The sequence below is a fragment of the Phyllostomus discolor genome, chromosome 1, assembly GCF_004126475.2.
Source record: "Phyllostomus discolor isolate MPI-MPIP mPhyDis1 chromosome 1, mPhyDis1.pri.v3, whole genome shotgun sequence".
In the NCBI taxonomy this organism is placed as follows: Eukaryota; Metazoa; Chordata; class Mammalia; order Chiroptera; family Phyllostomidae; genus Phyllostomus; species Phyllostomus discolor.
The window spans coordinates 181,230,468-181,249,095 of record NC_040903.2 but is presented as its reverse complement, the minus strand read 5'-3'; the positions used below and the strand labels follow the sequence as shown (position 1 = coordinate 181,249,095).

Sequence of the window (18,628 nt, the reverse complement as noted above, 5' to 3'; positions counted from 1 at the left end):
AAAACACTATAGTATAAACTGCTATTAAGATTCCGGTGAACCTGAAGTGTGGAAGAAATGGAAAGGAAGTGAATGGGTTAAAGACAGTTTTCCAGCAAAGATTATATGAGAAGACCATATACTCTGTTTCAAACTCTTATGCTTTTGCACAGAATGGCCAAATACCATAGGAGTTAAATTTATCTAAATCTGAACAAAATTTGTTCTTTTTCTGATACCCGCTCTCTAAAGTAGGGACCTCATCTGGAGGTGAAATTTGGTGTTTGTTAGCCTTGGGCAATGTACTCAACCTCTCTATGCTTTTCTTTCTCCAAATGTTAAAAGAAAAGTGAGGTATGGGGTTGGATAACCATAGTGTATATAAGCCATAAATTGTTTCAAGGATTAAATGAGATAATGAACATGAGTGTGCCTCACAATGGTTAGGAACCCTAAGTATGTTGATTTTTCTTATAGTATACAGTTGAAGAAAATATGCAAATATTCACATAATTAAAATTATTTACATAATTGTTCATCTACTTATAATTAGCATGTGAAAACCCATCAGCATTTATATTCATAAATGACACTAGCCATGTGTTTTGTCATCTGTACATCAGCTTCACATACACTCCAGGACTTGATCTACAAATTAAGAACCTCAAGGGTCTTAGGTGGGTAGGCAGTGGTAAGCAGGGGCCTGGGCCCCCAGTCACTCTTCTCCTTTCCCCGCCCTTCTGCCAGAGTCCTTTCCCCTGTGTGGGCTGGACTAAAGAGACACGTCTGCCGTGTTTGTGAAGAGTTAAGAACATTTTGCTCTTGGGTGTGTGAGAGCTGTGTACCACTGACTCATTTGCGTGTGTGCAACTTAGAGACATTATCCCAATAAGAAAGATTTAACCCACGTACCACATTCAAGAGGTTTTCAACCTTTCCCAAGTCCCAAATTCCTTTGAAGACTTGATAAAATTATGTCCCACTCCATGCACTTTTATACTTATCCCAAAATTGTATGTACAAATTTTGCAGTTTTCACAGGTCCTCTGAAATTCATGTAGGGATCCTGAATGAGGCCACAAAGAAAGTTTAAGAATCTCCAATTTAAAGAGATTACCATTCAATTTAAATACAACAAAGAAAGCCAGCACTCATTTTTATATTCCCTTTAAGACATTTAGTTTTCAGCCCTCCAGTTTCTAGCCCCATTTTTTTTTTCTGGATTGTATCTACAGGTGAGAAAATAAACTCAGCCTATCCAAACTCCTTGCATTCTAGCTAAAGAACTATTAGACACACGAGAAGCACAGAACATTTTGATGTAAACTGAAGGCAACTTTATCCGTTACTGGAGTTGGAACCCTATGTGAAGGAAGTGAAGAAGGAACAAAAAAGGTTTTCAGAATGAAAATCAGAATTCTGGGACAGAGACTTGGAAGTCCAATCTGCCATCTCTTTGTACTGAAGAAAGGAATCTCCTTGCTATGTTTCATTTTTAACCTGTTTGCGGGAAGGCTAAGGCCCCAACCTGTTTGCAATGACCCACTGCTCCACCAGCGCCTATCTGAGGCCCCTCCAGCAACCTCATGGGGGCTGCAGGCCTTCTCCATGCCAGGTCCCTGCTCCTCCTCTTCCTGTCCTTATAAATCTCACTTCCCTAGCGTTCTATAAACCTGCAGGTACCACTGCTGGGCTTGGCAAGTAGAAAACAGCGAATGCCATGAGCCCAGACATCTGGGGAGGCAAACTCTTTTCCTTAGCTGATGGGACAAATCGGACTCCTGGACAGTCTGTTCTAAGACGGAACCAGCAGTGGAGGGGATGGTTAACTCGGGAGGAGCCTTAACAAATGCTGTCCAAATTTAATTTTCTGCGAGTAGAACCAGGACTTCCCTGTGTTCCATCACATCACAGGGCAGGGCATGAGGGGAGGGAAGCTGCAGGGACCAGGAGCAAATTGTCCCAGAAACCACTTTAGGATCCCTCCCTATCTGTTCCTTTCTTTCTTTCCTTTCCCTTCCCTTCCCTCTTTCTTCCCACCCTCCTTCTCCAGGAATGGTCCCGAGTTTCCAAGTCAAGGTAAACGAAAAGTGAAAAACGAGGTGGGACCTCTAGGCACCTGAGGAGCCTCTCCTGCAGCTAGATGGAAATTCTGCGCGAGTGGCTCACCCTGGTTGCCTGGGCGCTCGCTGTTTATTCAAGTGTGGGTCAGATTAGCCACCTGGGGCACAAATCTTGCAAAACGAGTCTGAGAGCGGGGCGAGCTCTTGCAGGTAGGAAGGTGCAGCGCTGAGCTAAAAATAACGAGGGCCAGCAGCCAGCAACTGCGGAGGCGGCGCAGACTGCACTGATGCGGGAAACGCGCGGGTTCAGCTGTGCTGGGTGGGCTGGGTGACCTACACCCAACCTGCGCTCACACACTTGGCCATTTACTAGAGCGTCACTGCGGGGGAGCGCAAGGAGAGGGCGCACCAGCTTCCCAAGCCTCCTCCGGTGGCCCTGGGCATCAGGGACGAAATATGTGAAGCACAGCACTGCGTCCGACTGGAGAGGGCACGGGGATAGGAAGCTGGCAGAAGGATCAAGGCATTGGGCCTGGCGAGACTCGTGTCCCCGGCCTGCTAAGTATCAGCTGTTGCCAAGGGACAACGTGGCTCGCAATTTCCGGGTGTCTGCACCTGCTTGTAGGAGGTGAGCACCGTGCCTGTCGCTGCTCGGCCAGTGCAGGTCCGCGGGTTCCAGCAACCTGTCACCCACCTCGCACTTTCTTTCCTCGCAGCTCAACCTTTCAACACCCTTCGCGGGTTTCTCTGACTCCTTTTGAGTTTGAGTTTGCGTGATCTCTGAGTCTGGCCGTGGGGATGCAAGGCCTAGAAGATGGCCAAACTTTGGCCACGGGCGCTGAAGACTTCTATCGGCGTCTGAACTGGGACTCAGCTTTGGCGAGGCATCAAGAGAGGCCCTCCCCCCAAGCCTAGGGCTCCCAGAATCTGGGGATGCAGCCCCTTTCTTTTTATGAAGCTGTTACCTCTCTGTTGGGCTTAGTGCATTTCTGTCTTAAGAAATACGTGTCTGGTGACCCTGCCTTTTCTCCCCAGAGACTGACGCTTTGCAGTGCCCATTCCAAGCATCTCAGGCAGTGAAGCCAAGGAGGGCAGGAGCCGAGTACAAAGCTCAGGTGCCTCCAGGCGCTTCTCCTGTGTCGGAGCACCCTGTCCTCCCAGGGCTTGACAGAAATGTCACGCCAGTCAGTCAGGCCTGTTGGCCTCTACCTTGGGCTACTTCGGCCCAAATGGTCCCCAGTGGCCAGGCCTTGGTGCAACTGCTCTTTGGGAGGTCCGGAAGTGGATTCCCTGAAGCCTTGGGCCCGTTTTATCTGTGCTGTGGCCACCACCAGACTACAGAGTGTTCTAGTTTTACTCTGGGCAACCCTTTGGTTACCTGAGATGTCTGGAAACATTATCTCTAGCTAGAGAGCTTCAAATGCTGGTCAAAGAACATAACTTTAAAAAATGATTTCAAAAGCATATTTAGCAAACCTTTATTGAAATATGACACAAAGAGAAAGATACATAAATCTCATGTATACAACTTCATGAATTTTCACAAAGTGAACATGCACAAGCATTTTTGAGTGTTAATTACAACTATACATGATCTCTGAGGGGATTCTAAATAATATACATTCATTCTTGAAGAGGACATTGGTGAAAATAACTCTTTGCCCCACTCAAGGACATGAAATATTGAGACTATATGTAAAAACATCCAAGTTCTACTTATACAATAAAAATGTCTTGGGTCAAATACCCTTTTTGGACAAAGCTTTCCTTGCAGGAAATCAAAAAGCTGTTAGTATGAATTAAGGGGAGAATATTAGATAGTGGTGTCCAACTGACATCTGGCTGGGAAACTGCAACGACTCATTTGGTCCAGCAGGATGTCTGTGCAGGAGTCTGCTGCTGCTGCTTCCAAATCTCATCCCCACAGTGGGATGCAATGTTATCCAGGTTCACACACAACAGGGAGAGTGAGAGAGAGTGTGAAGGGTGTGTGTGCTGGGAATGAAGGTATTCCAGTTTGAACCTTCTTGATCCATTCTATAATAATCTATTTCCAAATGGCATCCCTTCTGTAGAATCAGGTGGGTACAGTTGACCATTTTTAGCAGAGGAAGCCTAAAACAGGGAGAAGCCAAATCTCCATTACTGGGTGCCAATCCCATCCTCTTTGTGATAACCCTTCCTTGGAAAGGGAGGAATTTCAATAGCCGTGCCCTGTCTGCCATCCACATGTTAAACATGTTAAGACATAAAAGCAGTCTTTTCATCTGTCTGATCTCTCTGAGGTTTTGATTGGAGTTCTCATTTTTGATGGTCTGTTTTGAAGGATTAAAAAAAAGAAGACGAACCATATTCCAGAAAGTAGCGAGACAATAATTTAAGGCATAGGGAACTGAAATAGTATTGCATTTTATTGTATTCAATGAGATATTAGAATCCAGTATTATTTAGCTTTGTGTGAGGTATATCAAGGGTTGACAACAGTCTCAAATGAGGAGAACTTTGCATTCACACATAATTCTTCAGACAAGGGAAAAGGACATGGGTTTACATTTTAGCAAGAAGTATAGAGAAAACCTGTTTATCATTTTAAGGTATTAGGGATCAGGAAAATCAGAGATGAAAATGCTTGGGGTATGTCATCTGGCCTGTAATTTCCTTGTTCTCAGCAGTTGTGAGTGTCCACTTGGTCAGTTACTAGTTTTCTTGGCAGAGATTTATCTAGACAAATCATATGAATGTTAACTCAGTGAATGCTGATTTGCAGAGACAGCCTTTATTCAATTAACATCTAAGAAGTGTGTGGCACCGGTGATTACAAAATTAATGTGAGATACAACCCAAATGAAGTAAAATTCAATATCAGAGTGTCTCTTTACCTACTTTGCTCGTGTAATCGTTGCAAAGGATAATAATAATAGCTAATATCTATTGAGCACTTATGTGCCTGCCATTTTATTACATTAACTCAGTTAATGCCTATAAGACCATTATGAACTAGAAATTGTCATTCTCCGTTTATAAATGAGGAAACCAGTTACTCTGATGCTTAAGCTATTTGACCATGATTTTAACTAGTAGACAGATTATGTCTCAATCTTGGGGCCTCAGGAAGACCTGTGAGGAAACTGGTCAGTCTCTACATTTTACAGTAAGGAAGCTGAAGACCAGGAAGGGTAAACCACTTCTTTTTCAAGATCACAACTTTTTCCCGGGGAAAGTCACATAAAGTCTTGCCTTAAGGTGAGCTTTGTAATTAGATTTGTTCTGTCTTCTAAGAACTGGGTAGATACCCTGAAATTCTCTGTAATAGCAGGCTGCAACAATGGAGCAGCAGCTTGTGCAACAACAGAGCAGCTTGGCCTTGGGGAGAGCCTTCGGGACAAGCCTTGTTCAGTCAGAACCTGTGTCCGTGGGGATCCTCCCCTCTGAGTGTCCGTGCTCACAGCGTGTGGAGGTGGAGACAAACTGACCTGGTCTGAATTTTTGGTCCACCACTATTAGCTCTGTGACCCTGAACAACCCATATGACCTCTCTAAGTTTCAGATTCTCATCTATAGAACAGTGATTTTAGAAGGATTATTGTGAGGGCTAGATAGCAAATATGTAACTAATGGTAAATATTAATAAAAGAAAAATTAATGGTCCTGGGAAGTTCCAGAGATCTCTTATAATTCCAATTCCAATTTATCTTCCTACTTCTCAAAAGCCAGCAATGGTCCTGGAGTTCCTTCAAAGTACCCTTACATAGCTTCAACAGACACTTAATTGGCGAGGAAGGTTTGAAGATCTGATGTGGTTCTTAATCAAAGACCTAGAAGCATGGGCTACTATCTATAGGATTAGAAATCTTTTCATTTGCAAAGACATATTTCATATGTTCTGGGCATAGTAATTCTACAATTACGACAACAGTTTATAAAGTACAAGCCAAGCACATTCCTTGCGTGTTTAATATCTAGGTATCAGCCTTTTAGTGGTATTTAATAGCTCTGGAAATATAAGTGAAATAACTTAAAATAGTAGTTCTCAAGCTTTAGTGTGCTCAGAATCAATAGGAAACTGTGTAAAATATGTAAATTTCTGGGGCCAGATTTCAGGCAGGGCCAGGAAATCTTTATTTTATCTGATCATTCAACCAGCTTCGGTCCCTCAGAACTTACCTAGAGAAAGGCCATCCCACAGGCTTGCTGTCCAGCTACTCTCTCTCAATGCTCTCCAGGAAAAACCAACAAATGAATGCCCTTCATTCAGAATAGCAGCAGAGGAGCCAGAGTTGCTCTTGAAATGTGATGGATTTCTCCTCCCAATCTATGTGTTAAGGGCATGGTTTCATTTGGTTCATCTATATTATGTTCTATAAAAACACCAAGATGCACAGGTAGGCTTGAAGTGGGGAAAAGACTGGATGATTCCCCTCACCAACTCTGATTATTAAGGTATGGTTGATATAGCTCTCTAACCAACAAATAATTTGTTCTTTGGCATAAGAGAAAGGAAGAAAAAAGGAAAAGAGGAGTGAGTAAAGGGCGTTGATAGTAGAGAGTTTGTACCCATCTCAAATGTGGGCTAGAAATAAACCTGGCCCAAGAGACTTGGAACTGAGTTATCCCACCACACAGGTAAAGATTTGTATTAGGGTCTAAACACATATGTCAGGTGGCTTACTTAGACACTCCTGGACTACACATTTCACAGATTCACGAGTGGCTACCTTATTATCTGGGTTTCAGCAAATTGAGAAAATAGCTCTCATCCAAAATCATTTAGTTTTTTAAAAAGAAACAAGCTGTATTATCTGGTGCCTTAAAATGAAACAAAGCCCCGCTTTTAATCACAGCATATCACTGCTGTTGTTGAGTTTAAATATTAAAGAACACACTTTGTTAATGATTAAAACAATAGTTATTGATTAGGGGGGGCTCAGTGAACGCTTAATCTGTCCTCACTCCAGTGTGTTGAAGGAATACTCTGCCTAATGCGCCAGAGTAAACATTAGGTAACTATTTAATGGGGTTTTAATTTTGTGTTGTTATTATTAATAATAATTAATGTAATTTTGATTATGTTGGAAGCTGGAGGTATATTGTCAGACACCCTTTCAGGGTGGTGGTATTGCCCTGCCCTATTTAATCAGAGGTTCTTTGAAGAGGCAGGCTCATAGTGATTTAAAATGAAAGAAGGTGGATGTTTAATAAAATTTAAATTAAGAAATTAAATCATGTTCAAATTGAAAGAGGGCATGAAATTACCTGGCCTAATCATATCATTCTGCAAATGAGAAAACGGAGGCCCACAGGAATTAAAGGACTTCCCAAAGAGATACAGCTCATTTCTGTAGTTTAATGCACTATTGGGCTGAATGACCACACAGGCCTACCTTGGAAAAGATGGCAGGTCACTGTGGCCCTGGTCTCACAGCTGTTTCTTCGAACTCATGTACTTCCCACCCTTAGTAATTCTTGTTTTCTAAATATCTAAGGTGTGTAACTGTAAAGTTCATATAGATGAGCTACTCTGGACCAATATCTGTTTAAGTAAAGACCTAAAAGCTTCACTGACACAGTGTCAGGTAATGTCCATCTCAGAGAAAGACATCCAGGACAGGAAATGCTCAACCCTCCAGCACTGGCCTGACCACCTGGAGCTCAGGGCTGTGACCCTGAGCCCCACCCTGCGGCATTAACTCAGGACTCCAGGGAGAGCAGACGTTGTGATTACTTCAGGGCTCTGGGCAAGTCCCTTTAACCTGGCTTCCCCTTCCGTGTTTGTAAAACAGAGAAATGATGCTGATATCTCCCTGCTGCTCCATCAGAGGCACTGTGTGAAATTAGCTTCTGTTTGGGAAGGTTTTAAAGCCATGCATTCCACCTCCCTGCTAATATGATTACTAGAACTTCCTTGTAGGAAAGGGCCAACTCCTCAGCCCTTTTCTTCCTAAAAAACAAACCAAAGGGTATCTTTTGTCTCCCTGTGGCCAAATCGGTTGTTGCTTCCATGGTTGTTCCCTCCTCAGACGGTCCATTTGCTGAGGTTAAGGATTCCTAGTTGTACCACAAGCAAACAAAAAAATCAACAATAATAACAACAAAAATAATTGCTGTGGAGGTTCTCAGGGGGCTTCTGGGTTATAAACAGACTTTTCCAACTGTAAAAAATATGGCCCCAGTCAGTCAGTCTCCAAGCCATCTCTTCTGCTCACAAGGGTTTGTTAGGCCTGGTGGGGGGCAGAGGGGAACTCGACTGTTTATTGGGGCTGTCTTTCTGAGGGTCATCGCTAAGGCTTTCCACAACAAGCATTTAAAAAAAATATTTTGGAAGGAAAGTCACATTTTTAACAGGCAAAGAGGCACCTCTCTCTGGCACACAGCTCGGTGTGCAGCTTGTTTCTCAGCCTTTGGAAACCCTTTAACAGTTTATGGAAGGCCACCCTTAAAACCAACCCAACAGCTCCTTTCTCCATAACCTGATTTTAGAGGTGTTTCATTATCTCTAATTACTCAGGGTAAATGGTGATTACTCAATGTTTTAATCATCAGTTTGGGCAGCAGTTACTCTAAACTCAGGGAAGCCCAGACTCCCATGGGTATTTTTGGAAGGTACTGCGACTAGTCGGTGCATGCTTTCTAGTACCTCTGCACGTGGTCCCCAGGTGAGTCCCGGACGCTTCCCAGAGCTGCAGGCAGCGGCGTCCCAGCCCAGGCGGCAGCTGCGGACTCCGGCGCAGCCCAGGCTTCCGGGACCCGGCCTGCGAGGCGAGGCCCGGCGGCTGGATAGGAGGATGTGGGCGGGGCTCCCATCCCAGAGAGGGAGGCGAACCAGGGAGGAGGGAAGAAGGGAGGGGCTGCCAGGGAAGAGGAGGAGGAAGGAAAGAAAGAAAGAGCGAGGGAAGCAGAAGGAAGGAGAAGATGCGGGAGGGCAGAGCGGGAGGGAGGGAGGGAGGGCAGGAGTGCGGAGCCCGGCCCGGAAGCTAGGTGAGTGCGGCATCCGAGCTGAGGGACGGTAGCCGGGGACGCCGCTGCCGCTCCGGGCTGAGTGTCTCGCCTCCCTCCCCGATGGGATTCCCGTCCGCGCCGTCTCGAGCCTGCAGCGCCTCAGCCCTCGGCCCTCGCCTAGGTTCACAGCAGCTGTTCAGAGGTCCCCAGGAGCTGGTGCTGGCGAGCCCGCTACTGCAGGGACCTATGGTGAGCAACGCTGCCTGGCGCGGGGCGCCGGGCAGAAGTGGTCGAGGCGCATCCTTGCGAGGGTGGGGGGTGGGGTGGGAAGAGAAACCGGGGGGACCTCAGGTTGTGGTCGCGGCAAAAGGTGGCCCCACTTTTTTGTGTGTGTTTTCTTTTACCCAACGGTGGTGCTAGAGGTAGGGATGCTGGCGCTGAAAGACACTTCCATATCGGCTACTGCCTCCACCCAGGCCACTTTCTCCGTCCCATGGCCGTTTTCACCTTTAGTAGGTTTGGGGCAGGAGAGGAGGGAAGAAGGGAAGCCTTTGGTTGGGGGTCTTTGGAGAGTCTGCGAGGTCTTGAGCGGAACATGTTGCGCGTAGCCTGGCGTTTGCGATCTCCGGACGGGAAGGGCCAGGAGAGAAAGGAATGTTGGCTCAGAGGTCGGAAGAGAGTGAGGGGACGGCAAGGTGGAGGGAGAACACCTAACTGGGGCTGGTCGGAGGTGCGGAGCGCTGTTTTCCTGCCTCTGGAGCGTGCGCACCGAGCGCAGGGCTGCCTGGAGGGGAGTGTCACCCGACCCGGCCCCCAGCCGACGGAAGCCTCTGAGAGCTTGCCAACTGTCTTCGTGGGCTTGCAGCATCCCAGGAGCCTCTCCTCTATCATTTAGTGGTGTGGGGTCTCGATGGCCGGGATGCCAGGCGCTCTGGGGACGAGTCTTACTGCGGAGCCCTTTCCTATGAAGAGTCGCGGGCGAGCGGCACGGCGGACGCGCGGCTCTTCTTGGCTCTCCCTTCCCGGAGCTGACCGGAATGGGTCCCGGAATCCCAGGTCCCTGCAGACCCCTCCCGGTGGGAATTGGGCCTGAGGCCTCAGACGCCTCCCGTGCACCTCTTACGTGGATGGTTTGGAAGGACTGTGGTTTGTAGCCTCAAGGTTTTGTGAGACGTGAAAGTCCCCAAAGACAGGGACTTGGTAAACTGAGGTGATCACGCAGCAAACCGGCGTCGGGAGAAAACTCCGGCAGGGAAGTGAGGGACAATCGCCGGCGGTTGTATCCCCGCCCCACCCCCCAAGAAAAAGGTCAGTCCGAAGTTCTTTTCACCTTTTATCTTTTTTAATTAAAAAAATGAGGGAGAAAAGCACGATTAGAGATGAATTCCCACTTATGAAATCCGAAATTTAAACACAACAAGCTTTTCCCCAACCTCTGAGTTTGAGCGCGGCGTGCGCTACCGCAGTCACCCTTGCTTGGTCCGGAGATTCCAGACGCCGACCCCTTCCACTGTCCCTTCGCCCTGCGGGGACCGGCCCCTTCTCCGTCTGCTTTCCGCATTTCTAAAGCTCCTCCCAGAGGGTTTTTTTTTTTTTAAAGGGTTCCTGGAGCCTCCAAAAGAAAGGAAACCCCTTTTGCTCTCCCCAACCCTTTTGCATTCAGTGCTAGCCGTGGCGCGGCAGCGGGAAAACCTAAAGCCGCTCAGAAAACAGCGCGGCTCTCTCTTGGCTGGGACCGTAGCGCAGGGGCGCCGGTGGCCTCCGCACCCTGGTCCGCGGTGTTGGGCGGCGCCGGGCAACGGCGGCTCGGAGCACAGGGCTAAACGCTTAATTTTTTTTACTCCTTTTCCTCAAAGCCTTCACTGGATTGCCCCCAAGAAGAAACTCCTGTCCGTGGGTGAGAGTAAGGCGGGCAAACTGAGCCCTCGATCTCTGTCTGCAGCGACCCACGGCAGGAACTGAGAACAGCCTCAGGAAAGAGAGGCGGGGTGCAGCGGGGTTTCGAGCAGGAGTCCTGGGGCTCGGGACCCCGGGGCGGGCCCCGCTGACGCAGATTTGCACGGGTCAGATTTGCGAAAAGGACCCTGTGCTGAGCTACCCACGCGCGCAGCATCTTCGGCTAGTCAGGATATCCCAGTAATTCCTTGAGCTGTGGATTGGTAATATTCATGAAGAAATATGTGCTGCGATTCTGCAGCTGGTGCAAAGGAGGAAGGGGGTGGGGGAAGGAAGTGGGGGGGGTTGGGTGGAGGAGTGGTGGTTTATAAAAAATAAGACAAGCTGGAGAGAGGGAGAGAGAGACGCAGACGCAGAGGTCGAGCGCAGGCCGAAAGCTGTTCACGGTTTTCTCGACTCCTGGGAACGTGGTGGGGTTTCCTTTCTGCGCCGGCTCGGGCGTTGCAAAGCCTCGGCGACTTTAAGACCTGAAACTTGTGATGTGCCCTTTCCGCGGCGACGCCTCCTTTTGAGTGTGCCTCCGCCCAGCATGGCCCTACCGACAGCTTTCTTTGGGGATTAATGCTTTGCTCTAGGGGACGCAAGATTGTCCCCGTAATGGAACAAGAAGAAACAGCCTAGCGGCTGCTCCCTCCCCACTTTCCCACGTCGATCGCGCCATGCGCCATCCACCTCCACCCTCCGGCCCGGTGCGGGATTTGGTCAGCCGCTTTCAAGCTGCGCGCTCGCAGGCGCTCGTCTAGGGGTGACTGTCGCTAAGAGGTGTATTTGGCCTCGCGGAGACCCTGGGGAGGAAGCGGTGGGGTGCGTGCGCGCGCACGTGTGTCTCTTAGCGCTTCGCTTCTTAAGTGCCCCTGGGTGGTGAGGTTTTGAGAGGCTGTGACTCCGCCGTCCCCGCTCCCGGGCCTCTGGAGCGGGGTGTGCGCTGAAGGGCGCAGCCCCTAGAGTGAGCCCCAGATGCCCCGGCTTCAGGCCGCTTGGGGCTAGTGCCCTGCCGGACGTCCCGAACGCCGCAGGTAGAGGCGGGGACGCGTCCTCCGCTTGCTGTTCCCGGGGACCTGCGAAGGGCTCCGCGGCTCGCAGCCGGGAGCTCCTCCCGGATAGCTGGGAGCTCCGGCCGCAAGCTGGGAGGTTGGACGCGCGGGAGGAGGCGGGGCCGCGCTGGGGCGTGAGGGCCCTTTCGCCGCCGCCGGGCGCGGGGAGGGCGGGCTCCTCCGTGCGCGGGGCGGGGCCTCTGCGATCACGTGACTCAGAGGGGCTGGAAGAAAAACAGCCCGTCTGCGCCAGTCTCATTATATTCAAATATTCATTTTAGGAGCCATTCCGTAGTGCCATCCAGAGCTACGCACTGCTGCAGCTCCTCTGAGCCTTTCCAGCAAGTTTGTTCCAGATTGGCTGTCAAGAATCATGGACTGTTATTATATGCCTTGTTTTCTGTCAGTGAGTAGACACCTCTCCCTTCCCCTCCCGGGAATTCACTCTGCCCTCCCCACCTCTGCGCGTCTTGTGTCCCTCCCGTCGGACCTTCCCTCCAGAGCCCACACTCCGCTTTCTGGCAGCGCTGTCGCTTTCTTCTTGGCGGGGCAGCCGTGGTGCTCTAGGCAGACCGGCTCTGTTTGAAGTGCAGCTTGCTCCCGCTCGCGCTCTCAGATTGGGAGCGTTGTAAGAAAGCGGAGCGAGACGGGGCTAAAGAGAAGAAAGGTCCCCCAGCCCCGGGTTGTACTTCACGGGCTAGTAACCCCCTCTTCCCACTTGACTAGGGGTATTGCCGATGCCTCCTTGTCGCGTTCCCAGCTGCTTGTCAAAATTCAGAGGTCACTCCCGGAATCCCCCCACCCTTCCCTGGGAGTGAGCGAGCGGGCACGATCAGATGCTTTTTGCTGGGCATTTCAAACTCAGCGGCCACAGTAAAATAAACGTCGAGCCGCTCGGTCAGCTTCCAGACCGCGTTCTTGATCGCGGCTTCTGGACCCTGCCGCTCTGTGTCTTTGCCCTGCCCCTGCTTCCCTGCTTTTCCTCCCTCCTGCTCCCAACCAGCTGGAAGTTGTGGAAATTGGGCTGGGAGGGCGGAGGAAGAAGATGGGGGTGGAGGAAGAGGGGGAGAGGCTGAAGTTCTGAAGTGGAGAGCGATGGCATTTTAATTCCCCCTCCCCCACCCTTTTTACCTCCTCAATGTTAACTGTTTATCCTTGAAGAAGCCAAGCTGAGATCATGGCTCAGATAGCAGTTGGGACAAAAAAAGATTAACAGGATGGAGGCTATCTGATTTGGGGTTATTTGACTGTAAACAAGTTAGACCAAGTAATTACAGGGCAATTCCTACTTTCAGGCCTTGCATGGCTGCAGCTGGTGGTGGAGGGGGGTGTGTGAGGGAGAAGACACAAACTTGATCTTTCTGACCTGTTTTACATCTTGACCCTCTATCTCTCGCCCTGTATGCATATGCGGAGACATCTCCATTTCTCTCTAGTTATTGGTGTTTATTTATTCTTTAACCTTTCACCTCCTCCCCCTCCCCAGAGACACCATGATTCCTGGTAACCGAATGCTGATGGTCGTTTTATTATGCCAAGTCCTGCTAGGAGGCGCGAGCCATGCTAGTTTGATACCTGAGACGGGGAAGAAAAAAGTCGCCGAGATTCAGGGCCACGCGGGAGGACGCCGCTCAGGGCAGAGCCATGAGCTCCTGCGGGACTTCGAGGCTACACTTCTGCAGATGTTCGGGCTGCGCCGCCGCCCGCAGCCTAGCAAGAGCGCTGTCATCCCGGATTACATGCGGGATCTTTACCGGCTCCAGTCTGGGGAGGAGGAGGAGGAAGAGCAGAGCCACGGCATCGCTCTGGAGTACCCTGAGCGCCCGGCCAGTCGGGCGAACACCGTGAGGAGCTTCCACCACGAAGGTCAGTCCCTGCCCCGAGTTTGGGCTTGGGCTTGGGCGGGGGGAGGGCCAATAGGGTTGGCTAGTGGGGCAGTGGAAGCCCTGGGGGAGTAGGGTTCAGGTTACATCAAAGCCCCAAATCCAGCAGGCTGGGGAACAGAGCTGCCTACCTCCAGGAATTTCCAGAGCTGTGGCTAAATTTATTTTTCTGAGACAGAGGGGAGGGGCTGAGGGAAGGGGAATGACACCACTCAGACGTGGGCTAGCCCCAGCGGTGTGTTTTTGCTATATCAAAGCCTTTTCTGCCAGGTTTTGTGCCCGTTTTTTTTTTTTTTTTCAAAGCACCTACTGAATTTAATGTTACAGCTGTGTGTTTGTCAGGTTTATTCAATAGGGGCCTTGTAATCCGATCTGAATGTTTCCTAGCGGATGTTTCTTTTCCAAAGTAAATCTGAGTTATTAATCCACCAGCATCATTACTGTGTTGGAATTTATTTTCCCCTCTGTAACATGATCAACAAGGCATGCTCTGTGTTTCCAAGATCGCTGGGGAAATGTTTAGTAACATACTCGAAAATGGAGGAAGAGGGAGAGGGTGCTTGTGTGCATGTTTCCTCCTGCCTCTGCTCTGTTGGCCCCTCTTTCTCTTTACAACCACTTGTAAAGAAAACTGTGTACACAAAGCCAAGAGGGCTTTAGAAGGGGAGTCTTGATGGTGGTGGAATACGGAGTTGACACATGGAAATTATTAGACATATAAAGGAGGTTGGGAGATACTTTCTGTCTTTGGTGCTTGCAGAATGCTAGCTAAGTCCCTTTGAGTTTGCTAGCTGCCCCACTTACCTGCTTCTTCAAATTAAAAGATAAAGCTTGCTTCCCCCAAATAGGCTTCCACTATATAAACAGAATTCACCACTCATCACCCAACTCTTAGCTATTTCTTGACTTTTCAATCTCTCAGAAAAGTTCATGTGCTTTTTCCAACCCCCCCCTTCCCTTTTTCTTTTTCTCCCTAACTGTGCCTAGAACATCTGGAGAACATCCCAGGGACCAGCGAAAGCTCTGCTTTTCGTTTCCTCTTTAACCTCAGCAGCATCCCAGAGAACGAGGTGATCTCGTCTGCAGAGCTTCGACTTTTCCGGGAGCAGGTGGACCAGGGCCCTGATTGGGAGCAGGGCTTCCACCGAATAAACATTTATGAGGTTATGAAGCCCCCGGCAGAATCGGTGCCTGGGCACCTCATCACACGACTACTGGACACAAGACTGGTCCACCACAATGTGACACGGTGGGAAACTTTTGATGTGAGCCCTGCAGTCCTTCGCTGGACCCGGGAAAAGCAGCCAAACTATGGGCTGGCCATTGAGGTGACTCACCTCCATCAGACACGGACCCACCAGGGCCAGCATGTCAGGATTAGCCGATCGTTACCTCAAGGGAGTGGGGATTGGGCCCAGCTCCGGCCCCTCCTGGTCACCTTTGGCCATGATGGCCGGGGACACGCCTTGACCCGACGGCGAAGGGCCAAGCGTAGTCCCAAGCATCACCCCCAGCGGGCCCGGAAGAAGAATAAGAACTGCCGTCGCCACTCACTCTATGTGGACTTCAGCGATGTGGGCTGGAATGACTGGATTGTGGCCCCACCGGGCTACCAGGCCTTCTACTGCCACGGGGACTGCCCCTTTCCACTGGCTGACCACCTCAACTCAACCAACCATGCCATCGTGCAGACCCTGGTCAACTCTGTCAATTCCAGTATCCCCAAAGCCTGTTGTGTTCCCACTGAACTGAGTGCCATCTCCATGCTCTATCTGGATGAGTATGACAAGGTGGTACTGAAAAACTATCAGGAGATGGTAGTAGAGGGATGTGGGTGCCGCTGAGATCAGCGGTCCTTGGGGACACACTCACACACACGTACATTCCCATCCACTCACCCACAGACTACACAGACTGCTTCCTTATAGCTGGACTTTTATCTTAAAAAAAAAAAAGGAAAAAATCCTAAACATTCACCTTGACCTTATTTATGACTTTACGTGCAAATGTTTTGACCATATTGATCATATATTTTGACAAAATATATTTATAACTACGTATTAAAAGAAAAAATAAAATGAGTCATTATTTTAAAGGTAAACTATATTATTTTCTCACGAATCCTTTTTCTCTTCCTTCTGCCCCATCTCTTGTGAATGAGAATTTTTTTTCCTGTTGAGGTAGGCCTGGGGGCACAGTGGAAGTCAGAGGGTGGTAACGGGAGGTGGTTAAGTTCTAGGGACAGGAAGTAAACTGATGGTAGAGAGAGATGGTAATTGCCAGGATGAATTGTTTTCCATTTCTATTTAATGTTAACAAGGACGCAGCATCCTCTCCCATCTGGATGGCACATGCCTTGGAGAAACGGTGGGATAAAAGGAGTAAACCAGATTAAAGGCTGAGTTTTGGGCTCCTTGTACATCTTCTGGATTTGCTCACCTGTTAGAGGTGCATTCCCAGCTAAGTGTGATGGGTAAGAATCTCAACTCTCAGGGAATGATTCCCACCTCTGCTTTTATGCTACCCCAGGATGTCTCCAGTTACGATCAGCCACCATGTTGTATATTTCCATTCAAAACTAACTTGCACACTCACATATTAACGTGTATATATGTGTGTGTTCTTAATAGTTTTTTTTTTTGAGAAGTGGGTTTTAGCCAATAAAATAAGTAATGTGCCTTACCATCAAAAAGTTTGGTGACCACTATTTTAATATACTACGTGGTAGAATTCTATAGTATTTTTGACTTCTTTTTCTTGTCTCCTGTTCCCACATGAATGCCTTTTTCGGGTTCAGATTGGACTGGCTGGGGGCTGGCAATGGGGTGAGATGCTGAAGGGTCAGAATTTCTAAGTAGGCACTGTAAAAGTGTTCCACTATATAGATTCTCTTGCGTCAAATGCCAACTTTCCTCATCTCTGTACTGCCTGGCCCCCCTTCCCTGGAGCTGGGTAGAAAGTGATACACTTGGATGTGATGTTCTGAGCCAGGATTTCTTCAAGGAGAAAGCTCAAATTTTGGCTAAAGTAAGAAAGGAAAATGCTAATGTGCTTAAGCAGTCTCTCTCAATTAAGGGCTGCCAGCAAGGCACAGAAATTACTTTCTGAAAGGACAGGCATATAGTGGCTGAGAGGACCAGATGAGGGACCTTTGCTTTTTCTTACTTGCCACCAGCACCTAAATTAAGCCCTGGAATTTCAGCCTGCTTAGGCTCATTTCTATGTGCACATCCCCCCCCCCCCCCCCCCCCCCCCCCCGCAAAGGCTTGGATGTGTTTGGGAGAAAAGCAATGTGGACTGGGCTGATAGAAGTGCATTTCTCCATTGCGAAGGTGGCCTGGGGTAGTGGTGGTGGTGTGTGCACCCCCTGCACACATGTACACACACTTCCATGTGCTTCTGGGAATAGGGTGGGTGAAGCAGGATTCATTGTTGTTTTTAATTACTGAAGTCCTACAATCCTCCAAAATGAGCAGCTTAGTGGAAACCAATAAAAATAGAAGTGGAACGGTTGCCAAAGCCCCAGCTCCCAGGAGAGCGCAGGTGGAGAGAGGAGATCAGAGCCCCAGGCAAAGGCAGCAAGACTCCACAGTTCCTCCAAAACTCCCTGCAAAGAGATATTTCCCCCTCCTCTAGTCTCCCTGGTCGCTGCCCCTTTGATTAATGGTATGGAGGTCGAATAAATCATTTAGGGGAAGCCCATTATGGGTTCCCCTCAGGCGGCCTCGTTTTGTTTTGCCCGATTTCCAGCAACTTTCTGAAATGTCCATGTCATTGGAAAGGAACCCGCAGATCTCTAGCACTTGGACCAATTATCCGAGGGCGAGTCCTGAGCCCGGTGGCTGCCTGGCGCAGGTCACTTTCTAGCAACCACCCTCCCCCCACTTCTACTGGCTTATTTTCAGGAATGGATAATGTTGTTTATTTGTTCAGCCAAATATTTGGTCTGGGGAATTTACCGTGAAATTCTGTGAATTGCATATACCTAGTTAACAAAATAGTCCTAATGCCACAATGTTAGTAAGAAAAACAACGCGCTATGGCCAACTTTAACTCTTTAAATTCTTTTTGAGAGGAGATAAGGAATTGAATATGCGTAAAGATGATTTGATTTAGCATTTGGTCTTCTTGGAGTTGCTTTTGGACCGTGCCTGCCATTTCCCCCTTCATATCTGTCTCTCTCTGTCTCCGTCTCTCTCTCTCATTTATTTATTTGTTTATTTTCCCCCAGAGTAATGTTCCCATTACTTAAAGGAAGGTGAGGAGAATCACTCTTCAGGAGTTCAGCAAAGTTACAACCACATCAGAGGAGCTGGTTGGTTGATCCCTGCCCAAACCCCTTACCCTAGAACTGGCTTCCTAGGAGGTGGCTTCCTAGGAGCATGCGGGGGGGGGGGGGGGCGGGGGTGGAACGTATCACGTATTCCCCGGCTTTCGTTGCATAATTCACTCAGAATCTGCCAGGTGACCTGCTGACTTTGTTTTCTCTTTTGACTGGGCTTCATTCCACCACCCCCATGCCGCCTGCGGGGCAGCGCCACACTGTGAGGGCTCGGGGCAGCGGCGGCAGCAGGCGGACCCCAATAATCACTTGGCCTTGGACTGACGTCAAAATCCCGAGGACAGGCTCCGCCCCCGCCTGAGCCCGGAGCTCCTGGGCTCCGCGGCAGCGGGGGCGCCAGAGGGCGTCCTCCCCGCCAGGGACTGGACCGAGCACCTAGTGGCCATGCCGGAGCTGCACCGCGGGCTTGCTCCCGGCAGCCCAATCCCCATCCAG

General features: G+C 49.3%; 1 protein-coding gene across 1 annotated transcript; it reads left to right on the top strand.

Annotated features, from left to right (window-relative positions):
- The first annotated feature begins 8,969 nt into the window (after positions 1 to 8,969).
- BMP4 (bone morphogenetic protein 4) lies at positions 8,970 to 15,924 on the top strand. Its single transcript, XM_028506155.2, has 4 exons — positions 8,970 to 9,227; positions 12,250 to 12,374; positions 13,455 to 13,834; positions 14,839 to 15,924. Exons 3-4 carry the CDS (start codon positions 13,462 to 13,464, stop codon positions 15,693 to 15,695), a joined length of 1,230 nt encoding a protein of 409 aa, XP_028361956.1. The 5' UTR covers positions 8,970 to 9,227; positions 12,250 to 12,374; positions 13,455 to 13,461; the 3' UTR covers positions 15,696 to 15,924.
- The last annotated feature ends 2,704 nt before the right edge of the window (positions 15,925 to 18,628 follow it).